Source organism: Helicoverpa armigera, chromosome 11, assembly GCF_030705265.1.
Source record: "Helicoverpa armigera isolate CAAS_96S chromosome 11, ASM3070526v1, whole genome shotgun sequence".
NCBI classification, from domain to species: domain Eukaryota; kingdom Metazoa; phylum Arthropoda; class Insecta; order Lepidoptera; family Noctuidae; genus Helicoverpa; species Helicoverpa armigera.
This window is the reverse complement of record NC_087130.1, coordinates 8,599,181-8,624,089: the sequence shown is the minus strand read 5'-3', so window position 1 is coordinate 8,624,089 and position 24,909 is coordinate 8,599,181. Positions and strand designations below refer to the sequence as shown.

Below are 24,909 nucleotides of genomic sequence, written 5' to 3'. Positions count from 1 at the left end.
AAATCAATATTTTGTGACTATGTCAATAGTTTTGTTCACTTTACAATAATCTTGACTTGGCCATGAGCACAATAATCTACAAATATAAAATAGCATATCTTGGAGAGGTGAAAGTCAAGTGAAGTTTAATATCACAGAATTAAATACTTTTCAATTGTTACTAAATGACCGACAGTCAGTATCATCCAACATCAATGAACTGCACATGTACTATGGCGCATGTTTAGTCCATGGTGATCTCAAATTCCAATCAGTCCCTAATCAGTCCAATCGTAAAATCATGTCCATATAGAATTTATCAATTCAATGGTATTTACACATTATTTCAAGGAGCGACTTTTAACTTGTGCTCATGGCCAAGACAATATTATTATAATGTGAACAAAACTATTGACATAGTCACAAAATATTGATTTATTATTACAAATAAAGGTGAACAGGACTTGGCTTCTATGCGATCTCAAAACTTTTTACGGTGGAGGAATTGCGTAGAGGATTGGCTTTTTTTTACATTTAATGTTTTTGGTGGGATCTAATTTATTTTTTGTAGGTACTAGGTCTCTTTCTTCTCTAAGTATATAACAAATTAAATTAACTTACATGGAAGTAACTAAATACATAACAAACTAAATATGTACACCTAAAGTAGCACGTAAACAAAATTTTTTAAAAAATAAACTAAAACTTTTCGAAATTATCGAATTTTTGAATCGAATATCTCGATGGCGCTATCACATGAAATTATTTTATTTTTTTTAAGTACTACTTATACTAAGCTATGTAACGAAACCATAGTGCGATTTAGACCAGGACAACGCCATCTATCGAGCGAGCATGCAGTATTTATCGCACTGCATTAATATGAAAGATTTTATCATTCTTCATTTCATTTTAACCTAGCTTTTTTATTCATATGTATGTATATTTAATACATAATAACAATATACCACACTACGTAACAATGAAACAAATAGTAACATTTTGTACATAAATAAATAACAAAGTTATCAATGCAGTCAAAATTCATACACAATGTTCTTGAAAAACCGCAAATATAAATTTGTTTCTTATTTTTTTTTAAGTTTTAAGGTTTTTATAATTTTCCCTTTATATGTAGCTAATAACCTATCTTGGTGCCAAATTTGAAGGTTCTAAGTTTGCTAGAAGTACCTTAGACTTTTGATGATCGGTCAGTGAGTGAGTCAGTGACAAAATGGTGTAACTTTGATCGCTCATAACTCGTAAACTATTTACTCAAATGTCTTGTAATTTTGAGACTGAACTTGTTCTAATACTTACTCTTGGTCATCGAAAACTTAAACTCCTAGCTTTATTCACATGGAAGATACAGGGGGCTGAAATAGCCGCGAAACGCTTCGAGAAAAGATGGTACGGCCGTGCCCGCTTTGCTCGAGTCTTGGCTGGGGCACTGCCGTGCCCTCAGATTGTTTCGTAAAAGTTTTCCAAAGCACTCATTTAGGGTGAATTATTGATGAAATCCGTTCAGCGCTTTATCCCGATGAGTTATAAATTGTATTTTAATTAATAATATGATACGGGCGATAAAATTCTGAATCCATGTAGTAATTAATTAAAACATTTGTTTGCTTTTCATTCAACACTGTTAGTGGTTTTGATAATAAACTCAGAATGCAATATTGTTGAGGTTATGTTGTTTGTTTGTCCAAGCACAGTCATTAAAAATATTCCTCTAGGATTCTAGGATTTGTATCTACAACACCGAAGTATGGAAACATATGGCGGTCTGTCGTACAATAAAAGTTATGGCGATTCTCAAAACAGCTGCGAGCGTACAGAATTGATAGATGACGCTATATGTTTGAGGGTATCCACGGAATTGGACGCGACACTCCCGAGACAAAGGTTTTCAAAGATTTACTACGAGCATTTTTGTGGCTCCCAAGTCACAATTTTAGTACGGCACATCCATGCAATATTAAAGCGCCCGGGTAGAAGCAACTCCGTGAACAGACAGGACAGTGGATAAAACATTTTTCACAATGCAAGTCAAATATATAAAACGAAATTAAATCAATTTCCCGTAGAATGTGAAGAATCTCTTTTTCATTTGATTGTAATTCCAAGGAACGTGAAAATCGTTTACCGAATTAAGTACTTCCATTGAAGTAATGTTTGGGCATTGTTTCCTTCGTCGAATTGTTTACTATTCTCCAAATACTCCAATTCAGTTCTTTTGTCTTACAAACACATGGCCAGGTTTACTAAACGGTTTTGGTGTTACAATCAATTTGGCAACCAGCGTTGGTATGTTGTTGTTTGTGTTCACTGTGTTCAAGCTCTATCGTCCTACCACCGTCTCTTCTAAGTCCATTGCAATACATAAAGCATCTAGTGGTTAACGTGCATCCATTTCAGTTTACGGCGATTTTATTGTTCACTCGTTTTATCGTTTATGTAGCTTTTCTTCTATACATACATACATGTTTATGAGATTCTATTCAGCAAGTAACACTCAGTCTTTATGACTTGTGAATATCAAACACTCCCTTTCATCGGGATCGGGATAAAATGAGCGACGTTCGCTAACATCTTTAGTATTCTTTGGAAAGCTTCTTTTGAAACCCATATCAAGTTTGCGCATTGCTTCCCGGCAGCCTTCAACGATGCCATCGACCCTTGTAAGATTTACCTATCAGGCGTCCCTAATTCTATCCGGGCAAAAACGTTCGCATGAAAAATGCAAAAGTTTTATCAGCAATAATGTTAAGACCTATCTAGTTCTGCAATCGTGCTAAGAACGCCTTTAACTGCCCGTAGTTGAGACAACTTAGAAAAGCAAGATTGTATGCCGAGTCTTGCTTATTACTGGTTGTATGTTTCTTCTCCCTGCTTCTAATTTAATTTTCTTTTATCCCCATTTATCTAGGTTACTAAAGAAAGTTTCTCCAGAGCAACATTGTTTTTAATTAAATTGTTTATGACCATATAAATTTTCAATCGTAAATAACACAATAATATCAGCTCATACAAATAATTTATAACACCATAAATTTGACGTAATAATTGGCCAGGTACTTGGAATGTTGCCAGGAACTCATAGAAAGATATCTTAGAAACTTGTTCGAACGAAAGTGTCTATAAATCGAAGTTGTTTTACTTTTCAATTATTTCTGGACAAAAATTTATGGCTTTAAATCGGAATCCAATCAAAACAAACCCGGTGGAATTACTTGGAAACGGATCTAAAATGGTTGTTGTAAACTGGGCTACAGTAAACTGTTCGATGCTCGGTTTGTGAAATAATTTGACTTGGAGCCAAGTGACTTGATTATCGTGGCTGCTAACCATTGTATTTGTGTTTATGGTGCTGTCTGGTAGTAAGCCGATTCTTGGAAAGCGATGTCATAAAGCACGTCATTATGTTTGATGATAATAAGGCGAATATGATGACTCAGCGATTTCGCCACCATTATGTGATAGCATTGAAGTGCAACGTATTAATTTTGAAAGCAAAGTTCAATAAGTGCAGATTTACGCAAATAAAATACGTAGCAAAAGTTGGCTTTTGAACGTGATCTATCAAATTTTGAAACACGTGTTCTCTCAGTATCCACGTTTAAAGTTTAACTTCGTCCTGCCGTTAAAGTGCAAACGGAAAGTGATGCATTTGCTCTTATACAGCCATTTTATAGTCCTTTTAAGGTCTTTGTTTATTGATACGGGAACCACGTGTAGGATCGTATTCCATTATAGTCTGTATTTCTTTCGCTTTGAGAAACTAATCTTTAATTAAAAGACTGTTGATCACATTGTCTGCGGCTTATACTTTTGTTTCACACTAGCTCCCGCCAGTGGTTTCACCCGCTTCTTTAAAAGTGTTTACTACTCTGTTAAAAAGTGCATTGTCTGTGTGCTATGCTAATTAATGAGCTTATACTACTGCTAAGCTTCATCAATATCCATAACATCCATTTTTACAAAAAATCTCATGTATAATGTTCTAGGCTAGTAGATTTTGTTTGCATAAATTGCTCCATATGATTCAGTATGCTTGTTTAAGTAATTTGACATCCAATCATGGTACAGCTGTTAAGTATTCTACAGGACAACAAACTGACCGACCCTTTAATTAGTTTTCTCCCGTCAAATTATCGTGAAGCGCGAGTCGGGGTCAAGGTATATTGCAATAAATATTGGATCGGTTACTTCGGACTTTGACCTCCAACTCACCCCTGTTGACTCATTGCGGGCTATTTGGTTTGCTCACACACAAATCAGTGTTGTTATTACACTAATCTACCTGTATTTATTTAGGCTGGTGTTTGTGCTGTTCGTAAATATCTATATTGATTTTTGTTTGAATAAGATAGCAGTAAATTGATTGCGTTGTTTAGACATGTTGTTTCTAACTATCGTTAAACTTGTCTGGGAATTTTGTTTCTTTATTTGTTACCTACTTATTACAACTGCCATGTGCTTATACTATCGATATTTTTAATGTCTCCTTCATAACGTTAGTTATAACGAAGATTTGATTTAGTTGAACATACCCTTCATTTTATATTATTTTCTTCTCAATTTGATCTGAAACGTCAAAAAAGGAAAACATCCATAGATAAAAATCTTTTGTAACTCTCAGCTTCGTCGGGAATGTAATGACTGCAGGAAAGCTTGTTCGACGCCCTTTAACTAATCTGCCGATCGGATATCGAAATACGATTTTGCGCTCGGATTTCCTTTACACAATGCGGTGCCGATCCAGACCAAATAATCTAAATGGGATGTCAACCTATATCACGAACGAGATTAGACTACGTGTCTTCATAAATTAATTAAATTGTATATGTACATATTTAACATAAGGGTAGTGACATATTCAAAGTAAAGCTAACTTCAGTTAAAATTGAAATGTATCCTAAACTAATTATATTAGATCCTAAAGCATCTGTTCTCTTTAATGATGATATTATTTATGTTTTAATAACTGTGTTTGTGGCGCGGATAACGGCTTAGCATGGCCTGTGAACTACGGCCGCATTATTTAACGAGTTCCGCGCAAAACGTTGAGCAACTATTTTTCATAATTAGACGTTTTATAATATAACGCAACTGGTCTGTTTATGTTTTGTTTATTCAGTGTGACCTTTTTACAAGCTTTTAGTTTTAAGTACGCGATTTTTCGCGCAGTATGTATGAATATGTAGATATCTCTCAACTTGGTCAAACATTATGACAGTTTATAGCAATGTACCTAAGCATATTTTAGCTTTTGTTCTTACAAATATTCATTAGTTAAAGTAATTACATTACTAATTGATACTACTAACTGGAGTCCTAAACAAATAATAACACAGTAGAGGTAACAGCTGATAGCCTGTATTCTGTAGTTATTGGGTAATACCCAAATTCCCTGCTCGCGTAATTTTCGATTTTTAGCCACGTCATAACGACTTTAACATACAATTTAACGTAAGTCGCTTTTGTACAAATAAAATTAATGGACCACGGACATGCGAGCGTTATTTCATCACATTTTAACACATTTTGTTCGTAACTTGTCGGTTTGAAAGTCCCGATCGATGACATGAAATTATAATTGATAGGATATTTAATTTAACACGTTATGCTTCACGTTGGGCTTTTGTGGTGTTTTGTTAGCCTTCATAAATTGTGTAAAGAATATATGCTACGATATATAGTTTTTTTAATGTGAATACAATATATTTATGAGATAAAACTTGTAATATTATTAACGAAGTGTTATTGGAAACCTGGTTATGGTTTAGCTACATAAATATGTACAAAACAAATGTTTTGTTACTGGTTTATGGAAAATGAAATACACAGGGGCAGTGTACTTACCAATACTATGTGGCGACAAAGTTATAAAACATACACTCTACCACCCTCATATCCACTCCATCAAATTAATATTACATTACTAATACATAACGTAGCTTTTTGATATGTCTTATATGCAAAAGTTCTTAATTAAAATCGAGACGTTGCTTCAGAATTTCGCTTCAAAAACTGTGAAAGCGGATCCTAATCTTCATTTAGACTATGAGAAGACATCTAATTAGAAGTTTTACTTGTAATTACTCATACATACCTTGTATGTATATCTAGATATATGAAAATGTTCTGAAAGACGTTTCCAGAGCTATCTTAATATTTAAATATCTTTGTTACCTCTGTATGTGGAATAATAATCTCAACTACTTACCTACAGTAAAATTCAATCTTCTCCTAGCCAGAGCAGCCCCGCTAAAAGTTACTCCTAGAAATTTACACTTTATTACGTTCCAAAGTTGTAACTTTTAAACTTTTTAAAAGCCCAAAGCTTTTTCCAAGTGCCCGTGTGTAACTGGAGCGAAAGATTTCAAGATGTAAAGTTTGCTTTTTCATAAAAAAAAATATACTGAAATTAGTCCAAGCTAGAGTAGTTAAGAATGTTTATGTTCCTGGTTTCGTAAAATAGGAGTTTGTTGTAATAAATGTGTCGGCTTGCCAAGATAATTTGCCCTATAACGATGTTTATATTTTAGTTTGGATTTAAATGCAGATTTTCGAATTCGATTAGGCCGGTTACGTCTAACTGATTTACTGTATTTGTTTCCTTGGTGGTTTATTTATGTTTATAATAGGAAGGTTCATAGACATTCCATAGTAAATTTCGACGTAGTAAAGTGATTCGTTTTGTTTCAATTAATGTTTTTTTCAATAAGCGTTTATTTTTCATGCCTTTGTTGTTGAGTATAAGCGATAACGTTTATTGTGCCTCCGATAAATAAGCTTTGTTTGTTTCTTTTTTAACTTCCAATAATTGTTTAAAGCTTGGTGACAAAAGACATTTCTATAGTTTCAATTTAGGTTCAATAACTTATGGATGAAAAGGCAATATTTACATTGAATGAATTCGTTTACTGACTTCACAAGTTGTTTGGAGATGAATAAAAGATCTTCTTCGATAGTAATAAGGCGTGTAATCAGCGATTGGTTTACAATAAAACAAAATTTTGTTATATATCGTGTGCGCAAGTGTCGAGCGAATTTGCCAGTGCATGAGGCGCGGCGCGCGGAGGAATTTGGAACTAAAATCGTAACGCCATCTAGTGGGGCTCGCAGGAATCGCAGGTACATGTTCGATTGATGACGATGCGTAGACATGCCGCCCGCCTTGGAGTGACAGCCTCCAACGCAGAAGTAGAAGTTGGGAGAAGTTAAGGTTCTTCCTCCTGTAGTAGCGGACACAATCTGGGGTATGACCGTCGTATTACTCCGTTAGCTGTTTTGATGTCAGCTACACGTGCTAGTCCATCCTTCCCAGGGAAAGTGGTTATGACTCGTCCAAGACGCCATTTTAAGGGTGGCAAATTGTCATCTTTGATGAGCACTAATGTATTGGGTGCTATTGTGCCGGTGTTGTACTGCCATTTGGTCCTTGTCTGCAGTTCCGAAACGTACTCCTGCGACCAGCGTTTCCAAAATTTTGCCTCATTTGTTCGATGCGCTCGTAGCGGACCAGGCGTGATGTATTCGAAGCTGTGAGGTCTTCGCAGGCAGGTGCAGTGAGCGGCCGGCCAATCAGAAAATGGGCTGGTGTAAGAGGGAGTAGGTCGTTTGGGTCTGAAGACATGGGATACATAGGTCTGGAGTTGAGGAGGGCTTCAATTTGTGCTAATAATGTTGAAAATTCCTCATACGTGAGGTTAACGTTTCCTACGCGACGGAGATGATATTTAAAGATTTGACCCTGCCTCCCACAAACCTCCAAAATGTGGGAGTACGGAGGTATAAAGCTAAACTTAATATTTTCATTTGCTGCAAAATTTAAAATATCATTTTCACTATGATTTAAAAATCTGAAAATTCCTTGAGTGCGCCTACGAATGTTTTCCGTTATCGGAAAATATATAAGCGGGTTTTCCGCGACGACATAGGAACCTTTTAAAGCAAGTAAATACGCCTCAGAAGTTAAACTTGTGACCAATTCTAGATGTATCGCTCGAGTGGTAAAGCATATGAATAGGCACACATAACATTTTCAAGTTTTGAACCCCTTCCCTTCCGATTCAATATAAACATAGGTCCCGCATAATCCACACCGCAGCGCAAGAAAGGATACCCCGGTTCCAATCTCTCAAAGGGTAAGTTACCCATTTTTACTGATAGTGCCTTCCCTTTCTGGCGAGTACATATAATGCACTTATGTACCGTCTGCTTAGCTAAATCACGACCCTGAGTGGCCACCAACTCTCTGATAGTAGCCAAGAGAAGCTGTGGACCAGCATGGAGTAGACGTTTGTGTTCAAATTGAAAAGTAGTCGCGTGAAGGTATGTTTTGAACATAACAATATAGGGTGTTTTTTACTGTATGGGAAGGTGCGTGAATTTACTAATCTACCTCCCACTCTTATAATGCGATCAGAATCCAAGAACACATCAAGACTAGATATGTTTCTCATCGACTTTACAGGTAAGTTATTTATCAATTGATTCAAAATGTCTGCAAATGATGCATGTTGTGCTAAGCGTACTAAAACTAACGTTGATTTATTTAATTCATCAGCCGTTAACGGACCACTGCTACGTTCCGTTTTACTTTTAATTCGTGCATTATTAATGAATCGTAACACGTAAGCGGCTGCACGTCTCATGCGATTAAAATTTGAAAAACGTTCGAAAATAAAAATACTAGTATAAGTCGACTGTGTAAATAAAACCTTTGATTTCATTTCTGGTAAATCGTTTAAATTTATAATTTCATTCTGGTTGTCATATTTAAAATTCATGTGCATATCCTTTAAAAATGCTGGCCCGTGCCACCAAATATCTGTACTTTGAAGCGCGTCGAGCGTGAGCCCGCGAGATAAGAGGTCAGCCGGGTTGTCTTTACCAGCAACATGTAACCACGGCAACTCACCAGTCAGTTCGTTGATTTGCACGACTCTGTTCTGCACGAACGTTTTTAACAAATTAGGTGACATTTTAATCCAATTTATGACAATCATTGAGTCAGACCAAAAATATATGTGGTTAAATTTCAATCTCCATGACTGAACAATTTTTTGATACAGCTTGGCACCAACTAACGCTCCGCACAGCTCAAGACGCGGTATTGTGACTGGCTTAATTGGTGCGACTTTGGTCTTGGCACAAAGTATCCTAACTGTAGCTGGTGAGTTGTCATTGTATGTACTTATAAAGGCACATGCACCATATGCATCCTGTGATGCATCCGAAAAAATGTGTAAATCTGTATAATTTGTATTTATTTCCCTGACATGACGAGGAATTTTTATGTCTTGTAAGTGTTGAAGAGTGGCAATAAAGTTTTTCCACGTAGACAGAATATCATTTGGTACTGGATCGTCCCAACTTAATTTACAAAGCCATAGTTTCTGTAAAAGTATTTTCACAATTATAATTGCGGGTGATAACAAGCCTAATGGGTCATACACCTGTGAAACAACGGACAAGATAACGCGCTTAGTCACATGAGTAAAGTTTTGATCAATTTTGTCGTAAAATATAATAAATCTAAATAATTTAACCAACCAATACCCAGAGTTTTAGTTAAACAATTTTCTCCTAAAGATAAATCTTTTTGTTGATCTGTTGTAGATGATTCCGAATTAAACAACCATTTACGTAAATGGAAGCAACCAGATTTTAAAGTATCATTTACTTTGGTACAAATATCTAATAAACATTGTTTATCATCATTACCTGTAATTAGGTCATCGACAAACAGATCTTCGTTGATAACCTGTTTTATGACGTCATCCTTACATTCCGACGCCAGCTGTTTGATGCAACGAATGCTTAGATAAGGAGCGGACGCGGTACCGTATGTCACCGTATTAAGCTGAAATACACCGAGTTCATCGGATTTATTTTCTCGCCAAATAATTAATTGAAGATTTCTTTGATCCGGTTGTAGATTAATTTGCCGGAACATCTTCTCGACGTCGGCGCATGCAACGAATCTAAATTGACGAAATCGTAACAAGATTGAGAAAACATCATTATGTAAACTAGGGCCAATATGCTGAATATCGTTAAGCGATTTACCCGAAGTTGACTTCGCACTACCATCAAAAACAACCCTAAGTTTCGTAGTGCTACTATGAATTCTTAAAACACCGTGATGCGGTAGAAAATAATTTGGTGATGGATAAGAATTGACTCGACTCATGTGACCTAAACTCAAATATTCATTCATGAAATCACAATATAACCTTTTATATTCAGGCGTAGATTTATCTAATTTTCGTTCAAGTGCGTGAAAGCGATTAAGTGCGAGCGCATACGTATCTCCCAGTGTATCGCTGGGCTCGGCTAATGGAATGCGCACAAAACCGACCCGTGTTATCGCGGTACGTAGTTTGTAAAAACAAGTTTTCACACAAAGACTCGTCATTAGTTAATTTATTTTGCGGAGGTAGTTCTTCTAGCTCCCAGAATTTCCTAAGTTGAGCGTCTAATGATTGTGAGTAATTGCATTGAACTCGATTGTTGCGTGAAGTTTTTTTATTCAGCAATGGGCCAGATATTACCCATCCTAACTGAGTATTCTGAAGATATGGACCACTACTTAGGCGAATCAGTCCATCAGTTAAAAGTTCCCAGAATTTATCTGCCCCAATTAATAATTCGATTTCTGATGGCGAATAAAATTCCGAATCAGCTAACTGTACATGATCAGGGATATTTATGTTTGAAGTTGTACCTAAACATGGTAATTGAGCTGTTATTTGATTCAAAACTAAACACTTCATGCGTGTGTTATATTGTGTAGTTTTAGATCTCAAATTAATTTCACAAGATTGTGTAGAATTAGTCACCGAGTTACCTACTCCGGAGACTTGCACAGTGGACTGTATTAAATTGAGTTTAAGTCGTTTACATAATGATTCCGCTATAAAGGAATGCTGACTACCATTATCTAGTAAAGCGCGAGTAGTGTGATAGTTATTGCTTTTATCTGCAACCTCAACTAAAGCTGTAGACAGCAGGACAGTCTCTAATAATGAATGAGTAGTGCTCTGATGTGTCGTATGAGATGCAGAATGTAATGTGGCAGTATGTAAAGACTTACCACTAGTTGTATTCTGTGACGATGCCTGAGAATTATGCGCAACGACTGGCGAGGTGGATACACTCGCGCTATCGTCACATTTATCATGAAGTAGATTGTTGTGTTTTTTGTTGCATTGCTTACACGGACCAAACCAACACTCATCTGCCGAGTGATTAGCGCGTAAACAATTGCAACATAACTTCTTTTCATTAACGAATTTTATTCTATCATTAATATTTAATTTTAAGAATGACTCGCAAGAATAAAGCGGATGATTAGCTTGACACATAGCGCAAATACGAGGACGTTTGGAATTTTTATTATTAGGTTGTTTATTTTGTGTTGATGTGTAACTATGTGATTTATTTGATTGTTGTGACTGTGACGGTTTTTTTATGTTATTATCTGTGTATGATTTACTATGTGCAAAATTAATAGTTTCCAGTACGTCAGCCCGATTTTTAAGAAACGTTATTAAATCATCAACCCTTGTACGTGAAATTGACTGATTTTGACTATTTATAATTGAACTTTTGTGAGTCTCCCATTCTCGTTCAGTAACAGAATCTAGTTTAGATGTAATTAAATAAATAATCAACGTGTCCCACGACTCAGTTGGTTCGCCGAGGTTTTTGAGGGAACGTAGATTTTTGAGAACGGTATCAATGAGTTTACGAATTTGATTAGGTGATTCCTTATTAAGCGACGTCATAGAGAATAAAGCTTTAACATGGGTTTGCACAAGTAAACGGTTGTTATTGAATCTGTTTTCTAATAACTCCCATGCTACATTGTAATTCTCTGAGGAGAATTCTAAGGATTTAATAACCAATAATGCACTGCCAGAAAGAGAAGATCGTAGGTAATGGAATTTTTGCACATTATCTATTTCTTTAGAGTTATGTACTAGAGAAAGGTAAGTATCGCGGTACTCCAACCAATGATCATAAGATCCGTCAAAGGATGGAAGTGAAATTGTAGGCAATTTAACTTTACTAAAAATTTTTGAACTGTTTTGAACATCATCTGCGTTAATAATACACTTAGCTTTGGTCACATAAGCGTAATAATTGGTTTCAAAAGATTCCCTCTCAGATAGTTCTTTTTCTACTTGACTATCAGGTATTTTTAAGTCTATTTCATCCTGAATTTCTGTAAATTGCTCTAGTAGTAAGTCTACTTTTTGTAAACGAGTTTGTAATTCTGATTTTATGGTTTCAGTCGTAGTCATTACTTCTACCGAGTCCACATATTTCATGAATAGTCTAAATTTACCGCGAACAACACCTCTTCTTTTGTTTAAATCTTTAATTAACTCTTCACTACTGCTACGACTTTCCTTTGATGGAGTTCTAGTCATTTTGTAGTTTGTGGAAGGCAGTGGAAACCGTTATTTTGTACTTAAGATTAACAAAGGATATTTTTATATTTTTAAGTTGAGGGTAGCGACGAGACGAAAGAAACTTACGCGTTTTAATTATTTAAGTATCAACACAACACAACACAATACAACACTATCAACACAAATGAAGCACACAATAAAGAAAAGGGCTAAGGATTGATAAGGATGATTGGCCTGACCTTTTTATGCTGGTACCATGGGTCCGTAGATGTTCTTGCTGGTGACGTCGTTCGTGCGTCCGATTTATGCTGGTCGCAACGATTTCTTCCGCTGCACCCGGCGCTGAAGGTCCAACTTATGTTTGGAGATGAATAAAAGATCTTCTTCGATAGTAATAAGGCGTGTAATCAGCGATTGGTTTACAATAAAACAAAATTTTGTTATATATCGTGTGCGCAAGTGTCGAGCGAATTTGCCAGTGCATGAGGCGCGGCGCGCGGAGGAATTTGGAACTAAAATCGTAACGCCATCTAGTGGGGCTCGCAGGAATCGCAGGTACATGTTCGATTGATGACGATGCGTAGACACAAGTAAAAAAAAAACAAAAGACGTTACGCACAAAAGAAAGAGATAACAATGGATTAGCACATTCATCCACAACGTTAGGCTCACTTAGGTCCCAGAAAACAGACGTTTTCTTGTCCTAACTGAATCGCTGCCCTGGGATTTATAACTGAACCATGGTCTTTGTTAGTGAGCCCAATCCCCGGGGGCAAATAAAATAACTCGTTTCACTAAATATTGGTGAATAACAGACGATAGCATCCTGGTCCCTTTAATTAATCGATTGTGTTTGCTTTAAACTGTGGTTTGTCCGAGTTAGATAATGTTTTGTACGTATAATAGAAATACCAGAAAGTATACTACAAAGTGTAGGTCCCTTTTGAGAGGTTTTTCCCATTTTCTTAACTATTTTTTTCTTCTTTACACCTTAAGGTTCATTAAGCAAGGGTTCTTTGGCAGGTAAATATTTACTAACTCCACTTAGTAATTCGGTCGGATTTGCTAAAATGTTCTGGGTTCTATGTATACCGACTTTTAGTCTTAACTAAATGCGGCTGAACGTCAATATTTTAGCAGCGACTGTATTTCGCCTCTTCCAAGCTACTGGGTATTATCGGCTTTCTATGTTTAGATCAGTTGTTAGACTTTCGGGCTTCTGTATACCCGCAACGACTGACATAGATGTTCGTATGGGAATCGGGACGAATGTTTGACATACTTTTCCAAGTAAAGAGTCATGGTATCCAGCTTAATAACTTAATTATTCAACCATAGGCAATCTTTTCTAAAAATAAGCTTTTGGGTAGGCTGAATATAAATGTGACAATATTGATCATATTTTCTGTGTAAATAAGGATAATAAAGAATTTCATATAAATGATTGAGTACCTAATCGCTTTGGGATTTAGCTCTAAATAGTTCCGAGAACGAAAAAATTGCCTTCGATATATGAGGTACCTATATTCAGAGGACTTGTTAGGAATGTAACTCTTATCCCTCGTCGAGAACCCTAAATCTATGTGTAATATGTAGCCGTAATTGAAACTAACTTCTGGATTCTGGTAACTGTATAAAGTTTTAATAAACTAGCTGTTCACCGCGGTTTCACTCCCGTCCCTAGGTTCTAGTCTAGACTATCTGTGGATAAATTCGGTTCAAATTCATCTTTAAAAACTCTACGAATTTTATTCCAAATTCTAGTGTGGAAATATACTTGTCCATGCCAAAAGCGATTTGAATTAATTAATTACTTACTGGAAGCTTTAATGTTATTATATAATGGTATTATTTTGCTAACGCATAATAACACTGATGATTCAACCGCCAGGATGTAACGTAAGATATTTTATTACACTTCTTGTGAATGAATCAAATAAATAATGTACATTTTATTATTCACGACACACTTAGGAAATTATCGTGTTATAAGTATTCCACATGGTTGTAATAAAACATATAATTTGTTTACTGATTTATGAGCTAAGCTTGTTTTGCAATATGGCGGACCACTTTCTTCTTGATTTATGAACTAACGTTGCAGTTAAAATTTAATTTTAGAAGTTTTTTCTTGACTCTATAAAAAAGATTGAAGAATATTTTTATTTAATTAATTTAGGTGCTAATCCCTATTCAGTATCTCGTACAATCTATCAAACATTTAATCCGCTGCTCAAACAAATTCGCTACTGGCCACCTCATTAATGAATGTCAAACAATGGTTTATTATTAAAATAGCTACACACTAGAATAGAGTAGCATTACACGTGTCGCACCTTATCACGTATTTACTGTCCCTACGTGGGCCATCCTATCAATGTGTATACTGGTGTCCTATCGTCATTACTATGTACTTTATTTGCACTTTGTACTAGGTACATGTAAACGATAGCTGCGCAAGCATATGTAACGAGTACCTACTTTCGGGGAAAAAGAAAACCAAATGCAATTTTTCGTATATTTCTTCGAATTAATAATTTTTGGAAACAGTAATTTTACAAGAAAATTATAGATTTCATTTTATTGTCCAATAAACCTCTTCCTCGTAGAGTTCATTAATATCATAAAACGCTGCATAAAAGTATTGATCCATTTTAAATTAAAAATTTGCAGTCTGCTTATTATGTTAGTTGTTTATACCAGACTATATCAAAATCTGATGTTAGCTAAACGTCCTTTAATATTATTTCCACATCTACGCTCTTTGACGACCTTAACGATAAATTCAATGCTTATTCGTATAATCTACGTATATTTTTATACAGTATGCGGCTTCAAAAAGCAAATAATTTTCATGCGGGAATGCAATTCGAAGGCAATTTACAAGCGTACAGATAAACTTGATGCTGTCAAAGAGATGTAATTTAAAATGTAAACATATGTTATACTTTACATACATATATAAAAAGTATAATGAGTACTGTATATTTTTTTTGTTTTTATTGAATCCTACTTATGGAACAAAGCCTAAAGATCGTAATTCATCACAGGCAAGCACCCCATAAGCCTCTCACGACCTCCGTGGAATACAGAATGCGCACCTTTTTTCTGAAAATTACCATGAGAAACACATTATTGTTTCTCAATACATAAATCATTTCTCGATATATATAGAGCATTATATTATTGCGAGTACAATGAGCCGGCAGTGTATTACTAACCCAGTTAATACCTACTAATTGTGTTACACTCGGTACTTGATGTTTGTGTAAAGTTATGCCGGCTGCCTCTCCACTTGACACTTTCAATGCAGACGAAAGTTTCATAACACGTTACTGTTGTGATTTTGCGGTAGCTGTGTTTTGATTGATTTTGTGTGCATTGACATTAATTTATGAGCGGTTTGCGCGGAATAATTTTGCGCTGTTTTAGCTGGTTAAGTTGATTTTAATTGTGTTGATATAAAGCTAGAATAGAGTAAACCACGAGTTTCCATTACCATACATGTGGGACATTTATGACACTAATATTCTGTAGGTATTTACACAGACATTTTATTAAAAAGCAGATGTGAAAAGACAAAAGACGACCGCCCTTTGTACATAATACCCTTCTCATACAAACAACTATAGTATAGTACAAAACAGATGCTTGATTAGATTTCCACTAAATAGGTTGAAAAGGAGGCTTTGTCATTGCTACAACAAAGCTATGATAAACCTGACAACTATTGTATTGTCTGTTTTGATACTAATTAATTCCAACAGGTATAAAGTATACCCTACTAGGTAGATATCTAATTTAATTTTTCCCTTACTGCGGCTGCGGTTTTGCTTAAAACCAAAAGATGAGCACCTACTGTTTTTAAAAGTAAATCTTAGCATATTTCGACCTGCATTACGGTATTTGGAATTTTGCCCAGTTTTCCAATTCAACGTTATAAAGATGACCGGGAAATCCAGCATTGGTCTACGGAACGGAAAACCGCATAGCCTGAAGACAGGTTGTAGGAAATCTCGATCTTTAACTACGATAGAAAGATAAGGAAATAGGACTGTTAGGCTTTAGCTCTTTTTATGACCTGCTGGAAAATGGAAACGGTTGTCTTTGGACCGTATGTGTGTCAGCGGATTTCCTTAAGGAGTTCTGTGTGGTCGTACTTATCCTTCTTGGGTCATAATTCTTCTGTATCAAGCTGCTAATTGTTATTTATATAATATGTATCGGAATTATAATAACAATATTCAGGATTCGTCCATTAAGTTACAAGTTGTATATGTGTTTCCATAAATGTCATGTTTTCTTTTACACGCTAGTCTGAGAATAAACATTATTCCCAAACAGTTTCGCAATATTATACGCGTATTTGGCGTTTGATGGATTGTTTCGAATTCCACGAGAATATCCACTTTATGTGTAACACTAAACATTGTAAAAATTGTAAATAGTCGTATTCCGTTGCAACTCTCTGTTGGCACAAAGGGAATGCAGAAAATTGTTTGTTTGAAACGCGGTCATAAATCGTTTGGAGATTTCAAACATGCTTTAGAGTAGAACATGAAAATATGCGAATGTGAACTTATGTCTTATTTATTTGTATGAAGCCACGCGTATGTAAATATGCAGCTTAGTTTTAGATTAATGGACATGTTAATGCTGTTATTTGAAGATACTTTTTCTTGTTTACATTGAGCAAGTCTATTAAGAGGCCAAAAGAATTCAAGGCCGCAAAAAGAAATAAATATTCGCTAGAGTCAGAATATAAGGTAAAACACTATTCATGTAGTAAAATGGTTTCTAGTAGTGACTTTTTGATTTGATCCTTACAGTCATACTCCATTTATTGAAATAGTAACCCAAAATCAAAAGCGATAAAATCATATCTCCACTCTCTAACATGTTTCGTTACACAATTTACATATTTAGCTTTAATGGTTCAGTTTTTATGATCGTTCATATAAAACGTACTTCCAGTGCAACAATTACTGGCGCCTGTTAATACATTACCGTGAAAGTACCACGATGACGTCACAACTAACGAATTAGGACGGTATGTAGGACAATAATCGCGTGACCCCAATTGCGCGGTAAGTATTTGAAAAAGGAATATAATGTTACTCTATAAGTCTATGGTTGTTCCCGAGTCTTCGTTCCATTTTGTGACGGATCGAAGGAAGCGCAGGACGTATCGTGCTCACAGGAATGCGTGATATTTTATACGGGCTTTGTTTACATTTCCATAATCAAGCTGTTTTGTAGGTATATGAATTCGTTTCGTCAATAAAGAGGGAGGACGACATTATTTATGGGGAATCCTCATAAATTTTTCGCCGATATTGTGAAATTGTTTCTCTACTCTCTTCTTTTTACTTTTACAAAATATATGAATAAAATTGACTTGACGACTGAAAGCTTCGTATAATAGACCAAAAGAAGAAACTTCATATTTCAGGCTTCGTTCCACATTAATGAGTACTTACTCGCTTCGATTGCTCAAATCAATGTGGAGGCGGAAAGTATACCTTTTGTGTTTTCTTAGTAACAATCTTCTGATACGATTAGACGTTTCGGGGAAAAACAATTCGAGCTTAAACCGCGTACGATCCTTATTGAAAAAGTGTTCTATATATTTTTTATTTTATTCGGTTTTAAGTTCTGAGATTGGTTTTTTATCCCATGGTAATAAATTCGGAATTAGATCTTTGATTTCATTTTAGATTATCAAGCACAATAGATAACAATTGAAAACTGTTAAACTTGGTTAGATTATGTTTACCTTATTAAAGCTCTTTTTTTAATGATTCGATATTTATTTACTCTTAATTTAGCACCACCGTACTCATATTTTCGCTGTCTTTATCCTTGTCATTCTATTGATTTATTAGCATTTATTTTTATTTCTATTTGTCGTGTTCCAGTGAGTCGTACCTTCAAGTTTTACTGCGTTGTATTATTGAAGGAACTAGAATGTATCCGATTAAAACCCATCAGTCTTGTGGACTTTTTTTAGTCAACCATTTTTCAATATAAGTGACGTTTTACTTAAAACCGCCGTGACATAATATTTAAAGATTATCTGATACATGATATGAGAGGTCAAACGTTAAGTGGCCTGAAATATGTACATATCAGGTATCGCCTAATGGACCGGCCATGATAAGCTGACAGCTCTAATAATGATGGACAAAGCGACCTAATACATATTACGGCGATCTTCCAATCTCGGATAATTCCAGTAATAGGGCACGCTTCGCTAGAAATTGTTCGATCACACGAAATCAATCGTAGGTGCGGTCGTGTATGATAGCCTCTTGTTAGTAACCAATAAAGTGTGTATATAGATACTGATCAGATAATAGATGAAATAAACCATAATAGAGCTATTACTTGTGGCAAATAAATCAAAACAATGAACGCTACTTGTTGAGTATTTAGGTATTAATAAAACAATATTCAGTAATACAATGTTCATACAAACCTAAGACAGTGAAGAGCCATAATTTTTCTGATATAGGGATAATCGACTTTCGCCAGCGTTCGGGATATTTATTCGATGTATAAATCATTGGCGCCTGACAGAATGGTGTCGGGTAAAGGCGATGTTCCTTCTTTGTGGAGATTCGTAGCTGTACGGAAGACTTTTATATTATTTATGTCGTTCACTAGTTTTATTTTTCTACCTTAGGATGCATAGCTCTGCCAGATTTGTTTTTGTCTCAGATTTCTATCAGTGACTGGGTTTAATCGATTCCCCTAGTTGTATGGGTATAATGGTGAGCAATGAAGTTTGTTATTAAAAGAATTGTCTTAGGGGACAATTAGAAAAAACATCCGATTATTTCAAATGGCGATTTAAATTCAATTCTAAAATCCAGGCACCAAAGTATTCGGGTAATAGAACTCACTAGGTCACTTAACTATACTTAAGTTTGCAATTTGATTTCTTATTGGAATGCTTAAAGCAATATGAACAACCGTTTCCAATTCAAAGTCAGTAGTTCAACAGTTATTAATCGAGCATTTTTGATCAACTCAGCAGTCGCAACTGCTATGAAAACTTTTCCAATTTTAGCATGCCTAACTCGTACGCTGCATTTCATAAAAAATAAATGCATTCAGTCTCCCGAGTACACTACGGTACACACAACACGTCCCTTAGTGAAGCTTGGAAATGGAATTTGGTACAGGAATAGTCCTTAAAATATATATCTTATGGTCTAAAAAGAGTCGCACTTAGTGGAAGTGGGTTTGTAAAAACAACTGCCATGGTAGGTGTATTTCAATGTAATCATGCTATGCTGGTCAATGATGAAATGGCTGGCACTCGATGACGGTAAACTTAATCAGTTTTATTATAAATGGTGATGCAACTCAAGGCTGCGTATAATAACTGCGAAGTTTAAGGCCGTTGCGACGAGGTCGTTTAATAAAGAATGTACAAATATTTTCAGTAACACAAAAACTGCATGTATTGTAAACGAAAACCGCATCGACCACAGCCTTCGACATTTTGTACGTGATTGGAGTTAGTACGTCCACGCCGGGCTTTATAGGAAATTACCTGTTGGCTTTACAGGCTTTGTCCGCGAATGGACGGGATTATGGCGAAGGTTGGAGATTTCAGTGGCTTTTAAAAAGAATAACATGGATGCCTTTTCGTTGTAACCTTGTTTCTGAACAGATACCTACGATTGGGACGAACTGGCCAAAAAGTCGTAATTAGCTATATTATACTGCACTCAATGTCGATTAGTTTGTTACTGAAATGTAAAAATGTAAAAAAAATGACGCATATTTATGAAATACGTTGAACGATTTCGTTTTTACCCAGCATTACTTATTCACGCTTCGATAGCACTGCGGTCGAGTTTGAAACGTTTCGGAAACGTCGAGATAAATATTATATCGCCGTGTTTGAATCAACGCGGCAGATATGTACTTTTGCATTGATATCGCTGAATCATTTTTGTTTATCACATAAACTGGAATTGCGTTTTATGTTATACTCTTACGTGACTTTAGTATCGATCTCTTTAACGAAACAAATTATCTTCAATTTCACATAATGGAAGTATCTACATAATACAATACGGCGTGCGTTACCTACTTACAGCAACAATGGCAACGCCCGCCATATCGCGCGAAACGACACACGAATCGACGCTTGCGCACCAGTCAGTGAACCTCAGTAGAACAATACACACGTGCAGGTCAACAGCTTCCTCTTCCGTCCAAACTCGTTGACCGTGATTACTTTATGTACTTTATAATCACATTGTTACGTTTTAGAAATAATGTATTATTCTATCTTTGTTACAGGAAACGTTGCAAAACCAAGAAATCGCCGACCCCTTGAAGCACCACACCCCAAGACTGAAAGCTCACTGCCGTCTTCCAAAGTATCTCCTAAAACTACTTTAAATTTATCTTTCGGAATCAAATCGACTCCACTTAAGTCTTCGCCTTCAAATTCCACTCCTACAAAGACTTATGACAGGCGTCGTAGTCCCGAATCGGTTTCCAAACCCAGTTGCATACCTCTTTCCAAGAAATCCGCTGATAGAAATAACCGTACATCCACTTCACCGGTTAAGCAGGACTTAACTAGAGATACAATATCAAGCAGATCAAAAGCTGAAACACCTAGAAGTAGAACAACTCGCAAAAGTCCAGAAAAAGCCAAGAGTGATACGGAAAACAATCGTATCGATCGAAGACATCGAGCTCAAAAAGATAGTGAAAGTCTTAGCGAAAAATATCATTATTCAAAGAAAAGACTGACTAGTTTAGAAAATAATTCTCCAAGAAAATCGAATGAAACTAAAAACGTTTCTCCTAAAAATCTTCTGAATGGTACTTCCCGAGCAAATCAAGAACCAAATGTTAATGCTTGTGGACTAGAAAATTCTAAAATTACGAAGATGTCTACGCTTCACGAAACTGTTAGACCTCATAGTTCTAGACTTTCCCAGGAGATGGACAGCTTAGCTGCGTTGACTAAACAGACATTAGATAGGGTTAACAAATTGTCGAATAACTTAACTAGTAATAAGATAAATTTAGACACATCTGAGCCTCGTTTTGACTCCATATTCGCACCGAAATCCGAACTAAAACATACCAATCACGCATATAATTATGGTTTACTTAGCGAAAGGCCAGTACATAACAGAGGAGTAACAGAAAGGTTAAGAGATATAGACACGGCAGCTCAGAGACTGATTGATTTTGAAAAGCAGAGTGCAATGTTTTCTGATCTCAATAACGATACGTCTAGTCAAAGTCGCCGTCTTGATACTTCGTCAACGTCCTGTAGTCATACGCCTGTGTCTATCTTAAAACGCAAATCTATTCACGAAGACAGTGCTGCATCTAACACTACTAACCAAGCTATAGCTTCTCCGCCAGTAACGTTTTCGCCCAGCGTTGTTGAACCAAGAAATGGTCGATCCGACAGTCGCCAACGACAAGGTATTTTAAAGAAACGCCGAAGCCTAGACGAGTCCCAAGTAGCTCGGAGGAGGTCCTGCAGTCCAGAAGTATCTTTCGCAGAAGATGGTTCTTTAGAAACTAACAAGTCTATACTGAAGAATCGGAGATCTTCATTGGAGGATGTTGTAAGGAACAGATCGCCAGATGGTCAAATACAAGGGATACTTAAAAGAAAAATGAGCAGAGAAGAAGAGCATCATACTGACGACTTGTCTCAAAGCTCACCTGAACCCCATGGAATATTAAAACGAAAGTCCAATTCTAGTTCTAGTAGCAGCACTGCATCATCGCATGTATCTATTGCTCAAGCTGTGTTGTTAGCAGCAGCGGGTGGTGCGGAAATAGTGGAGGACGACAAAGAGATTGTAAGACCTATCCTAAAGAAAAAGAGTTTCTCAGAGGAGCGACCATGCCCAGATGTTGTCCTATCCGATACCCCCAAACCCATACTTAAGAAAAAATCGACCGAATTTGATGATTTCGACTTCGACCTGCCTAAAAAACCGATCCTTAAGTCGTCAAAAAAGTTGTCTGGAGACGAGGGACATGCTTCTAGTTTCGATTTGAGCGAAGACGACCGAAGCTCCCGAAGGCCTTCACTCCTACGCTCCAGGACTTCTGACCATTCAGGATCGGAATGTGAAGCAGCTGTTAGACCTATTTTGAAGCAGAGAGGTTCGAGTTTGACTAGGGAACGCAGCCAATCGCCGCGCCCACGACTCTCTTTTTGCGCGGACAACGATGCGAACATTATTAGTGTGACGAATTTCAGTTGCGACGCGAACGACTTGTCGGCGGCTGGACCGCGACGAGTCTTGAATCTCGCGCCCGCGCCCAACCCGGAAGAGAGTTATCCGAGTGCAGTGCTCCGCCGGAGGAATCTTCGACCGAAGACAAATCCTCGCTCCAAGAGCCTCGCGTGTGATGTGAACGATGAATTACTATCTATACTGAACAACCGTCGGTTAAAGGTTGATGAGAACTGTGAAAACGGATTTCGTGAACCCTGGAATCACACGCTTGACAACGGAACTGCAGACGAAAAACCTAAATCGTTTCCATCGATCGCTTCTAGAATAAAGTCCATGGAACAAGCCCTAACCAAGGACTTGTCTCCTAAAGATCAGCCCTCTACTTCAAGAGCTAAAACTCGAGATAAAGAACGTTACAAGACTCAACCCATCACTGTGGACGAGATGCGGTCGATAACATCCAGGTAACACTTCAAATATTTTACAGCTAAGTAGTTTTTAAATACCAAATATATTTAGATCACTGTATTCAAAGTCATTGCATCTGTCGAGATTCGTCCCACACACCGCAACGTGCACTAACATTTCATTGTTTATGTATATCGTATTTGTAATATCCTTCGATATACTATGGCTCTGCCATTAATCTTCATGACGTATTAGTGATAATGAATGTTATTTTTTGTTTATAATGGTATGTCTTACTTTTATAATGAACTGGCATCCTTAAAAATGACTTTCTTTGCAAAGGTGATTGTGCTGCGGCCGGTGTCCGAATCTAAAAGTTGGCCCGACGCCATTATTTTGATGGGTGAGCGGCCCACGCCACACGTGGGCTGTTCAGCGAATGTTTTGTTCCTAACACTATACGTTTCGCTGTCCAGATGGTTGGTTAGTCATCCAAATGTTGTTATTTTCTTGTTCATGTTTGCATTATCATTTCCTTTTCTATCCAAAGTAATAAATTTATTATGACGCTAGGCTAATATAATGCCTAGTAAATCGAGACTAGCAGCGTAAAATTTCCTTCAATGAAAAAAACTTGTGTTTGAAAGCTCAGACTGGGGATTGTGTCAAGGGCAGCTTTACCGAAGCTTATATTCAAAGTAGGAACTTAATTTAAATTCAAACAAATCTGCACGCTTCAAGTTTCTCTATTGATTGAGTTCAAGCCTTTGAAGGTTAATCTTTTAGCTCTAATGAGAATTCTAGACGAGGTATTCGTAATTAACCACTTTATGAGAACCTTACATAAACGTTGTGTTAATTTCGTGTTTTTCGTTTTTCTGACATCATCTACATAGTCTCAGTTTACTGTTTGGTTCGTGATCGGAAAACATCGTAAGAATTAAATTTGGACGTGAAGATACGTGAAATTGTTTGCAAATTGTCTTCGTTCTTTAACTTCCTGTGTTCGAATTCTTCGAAAGCAATGCATCGTTTAATTTGGGATTGTCCGCTCAAAGATTTGTAAGTAATCCTTTACATAACCATTAGTAACAATGGATAGATCGTTTCTACCTACACTTAAATTCTAGGTCTTCCTTAGCATTTTTATTGGCTTATATTACGTTTATTTGTGCAATCATTGGATAAAAAAACTTGTGTGTATAGCTTTGGATGGAATCATAAATAACGGTATGGTCGCGCAAAGAACTAACTAATAGTGTTCTGCAGTGCTTTTGTGTCAAATAATATACATAGTTTCAACATCCTTCACACTTAATAAACATTTAGAGGATATTTGAAAGGAAACGTCTTCAAAGCTACTCCCGTGAAAATTCCTCTTTGTTATTTAAATCTATTGTAATGATGGAGTGAACATAGCTCATGTTATATTATGTTTCCTTGATTGTTGTTGACAAAACATCTTTTTATAGCGTTGGCATTACCTACTTAACAAATGCTACCGCATTATTCATCTTCGCGACTTGGCGTTGTCTCCCAGTACTATAATAAGAATAAATCCAAATATGCCTTCAGTAGCTGCGAAATGATTGTCTTCATCATCTGTTGCATCGCATCTACCGTTATTTCAATCAAGTTAAATTGATTTCCTTCTAATTACATTAACTCATTGTAATTAGTATCGGTTCGACATGGTGCTGTAACATTCGCCGTGCGGCCGGTGTCTTGATGACGGAAATAAGCGCTCCAGTCGTTAGTGGGTCAAGCACTATTTCTGGATCTGTTGTGCTTCAAAGCACGCATCAAGAGTTTTATGACCGCCCCGGCTGTGCGCCTGGCTCCACCGC

The 24,909-nt window shown here is 36.4% G+C and overlaps 1 protein-coding gene across 1 annotated transcript in view; it reads left to right on the top strand.

Moving 5' to 3' along the window:
• The window catches only part of LOC110381148 (supervillin), a 190,337-nt gene that overhangs the window by 83,394 nt on the left and 82,034 nt on the right, over positions 1-24,909 (top strand). The window contains exon 5 of the mRNA XM_064036849.1: positions 20,730-23,118. Coding sequence (XP_063892919.1) covers positions 20,730-23,118 — 2,389 coding nt within the window. The remainder of the gene's footprint in view (positions 1-20,729; positions 23,119-24,909) is intronic.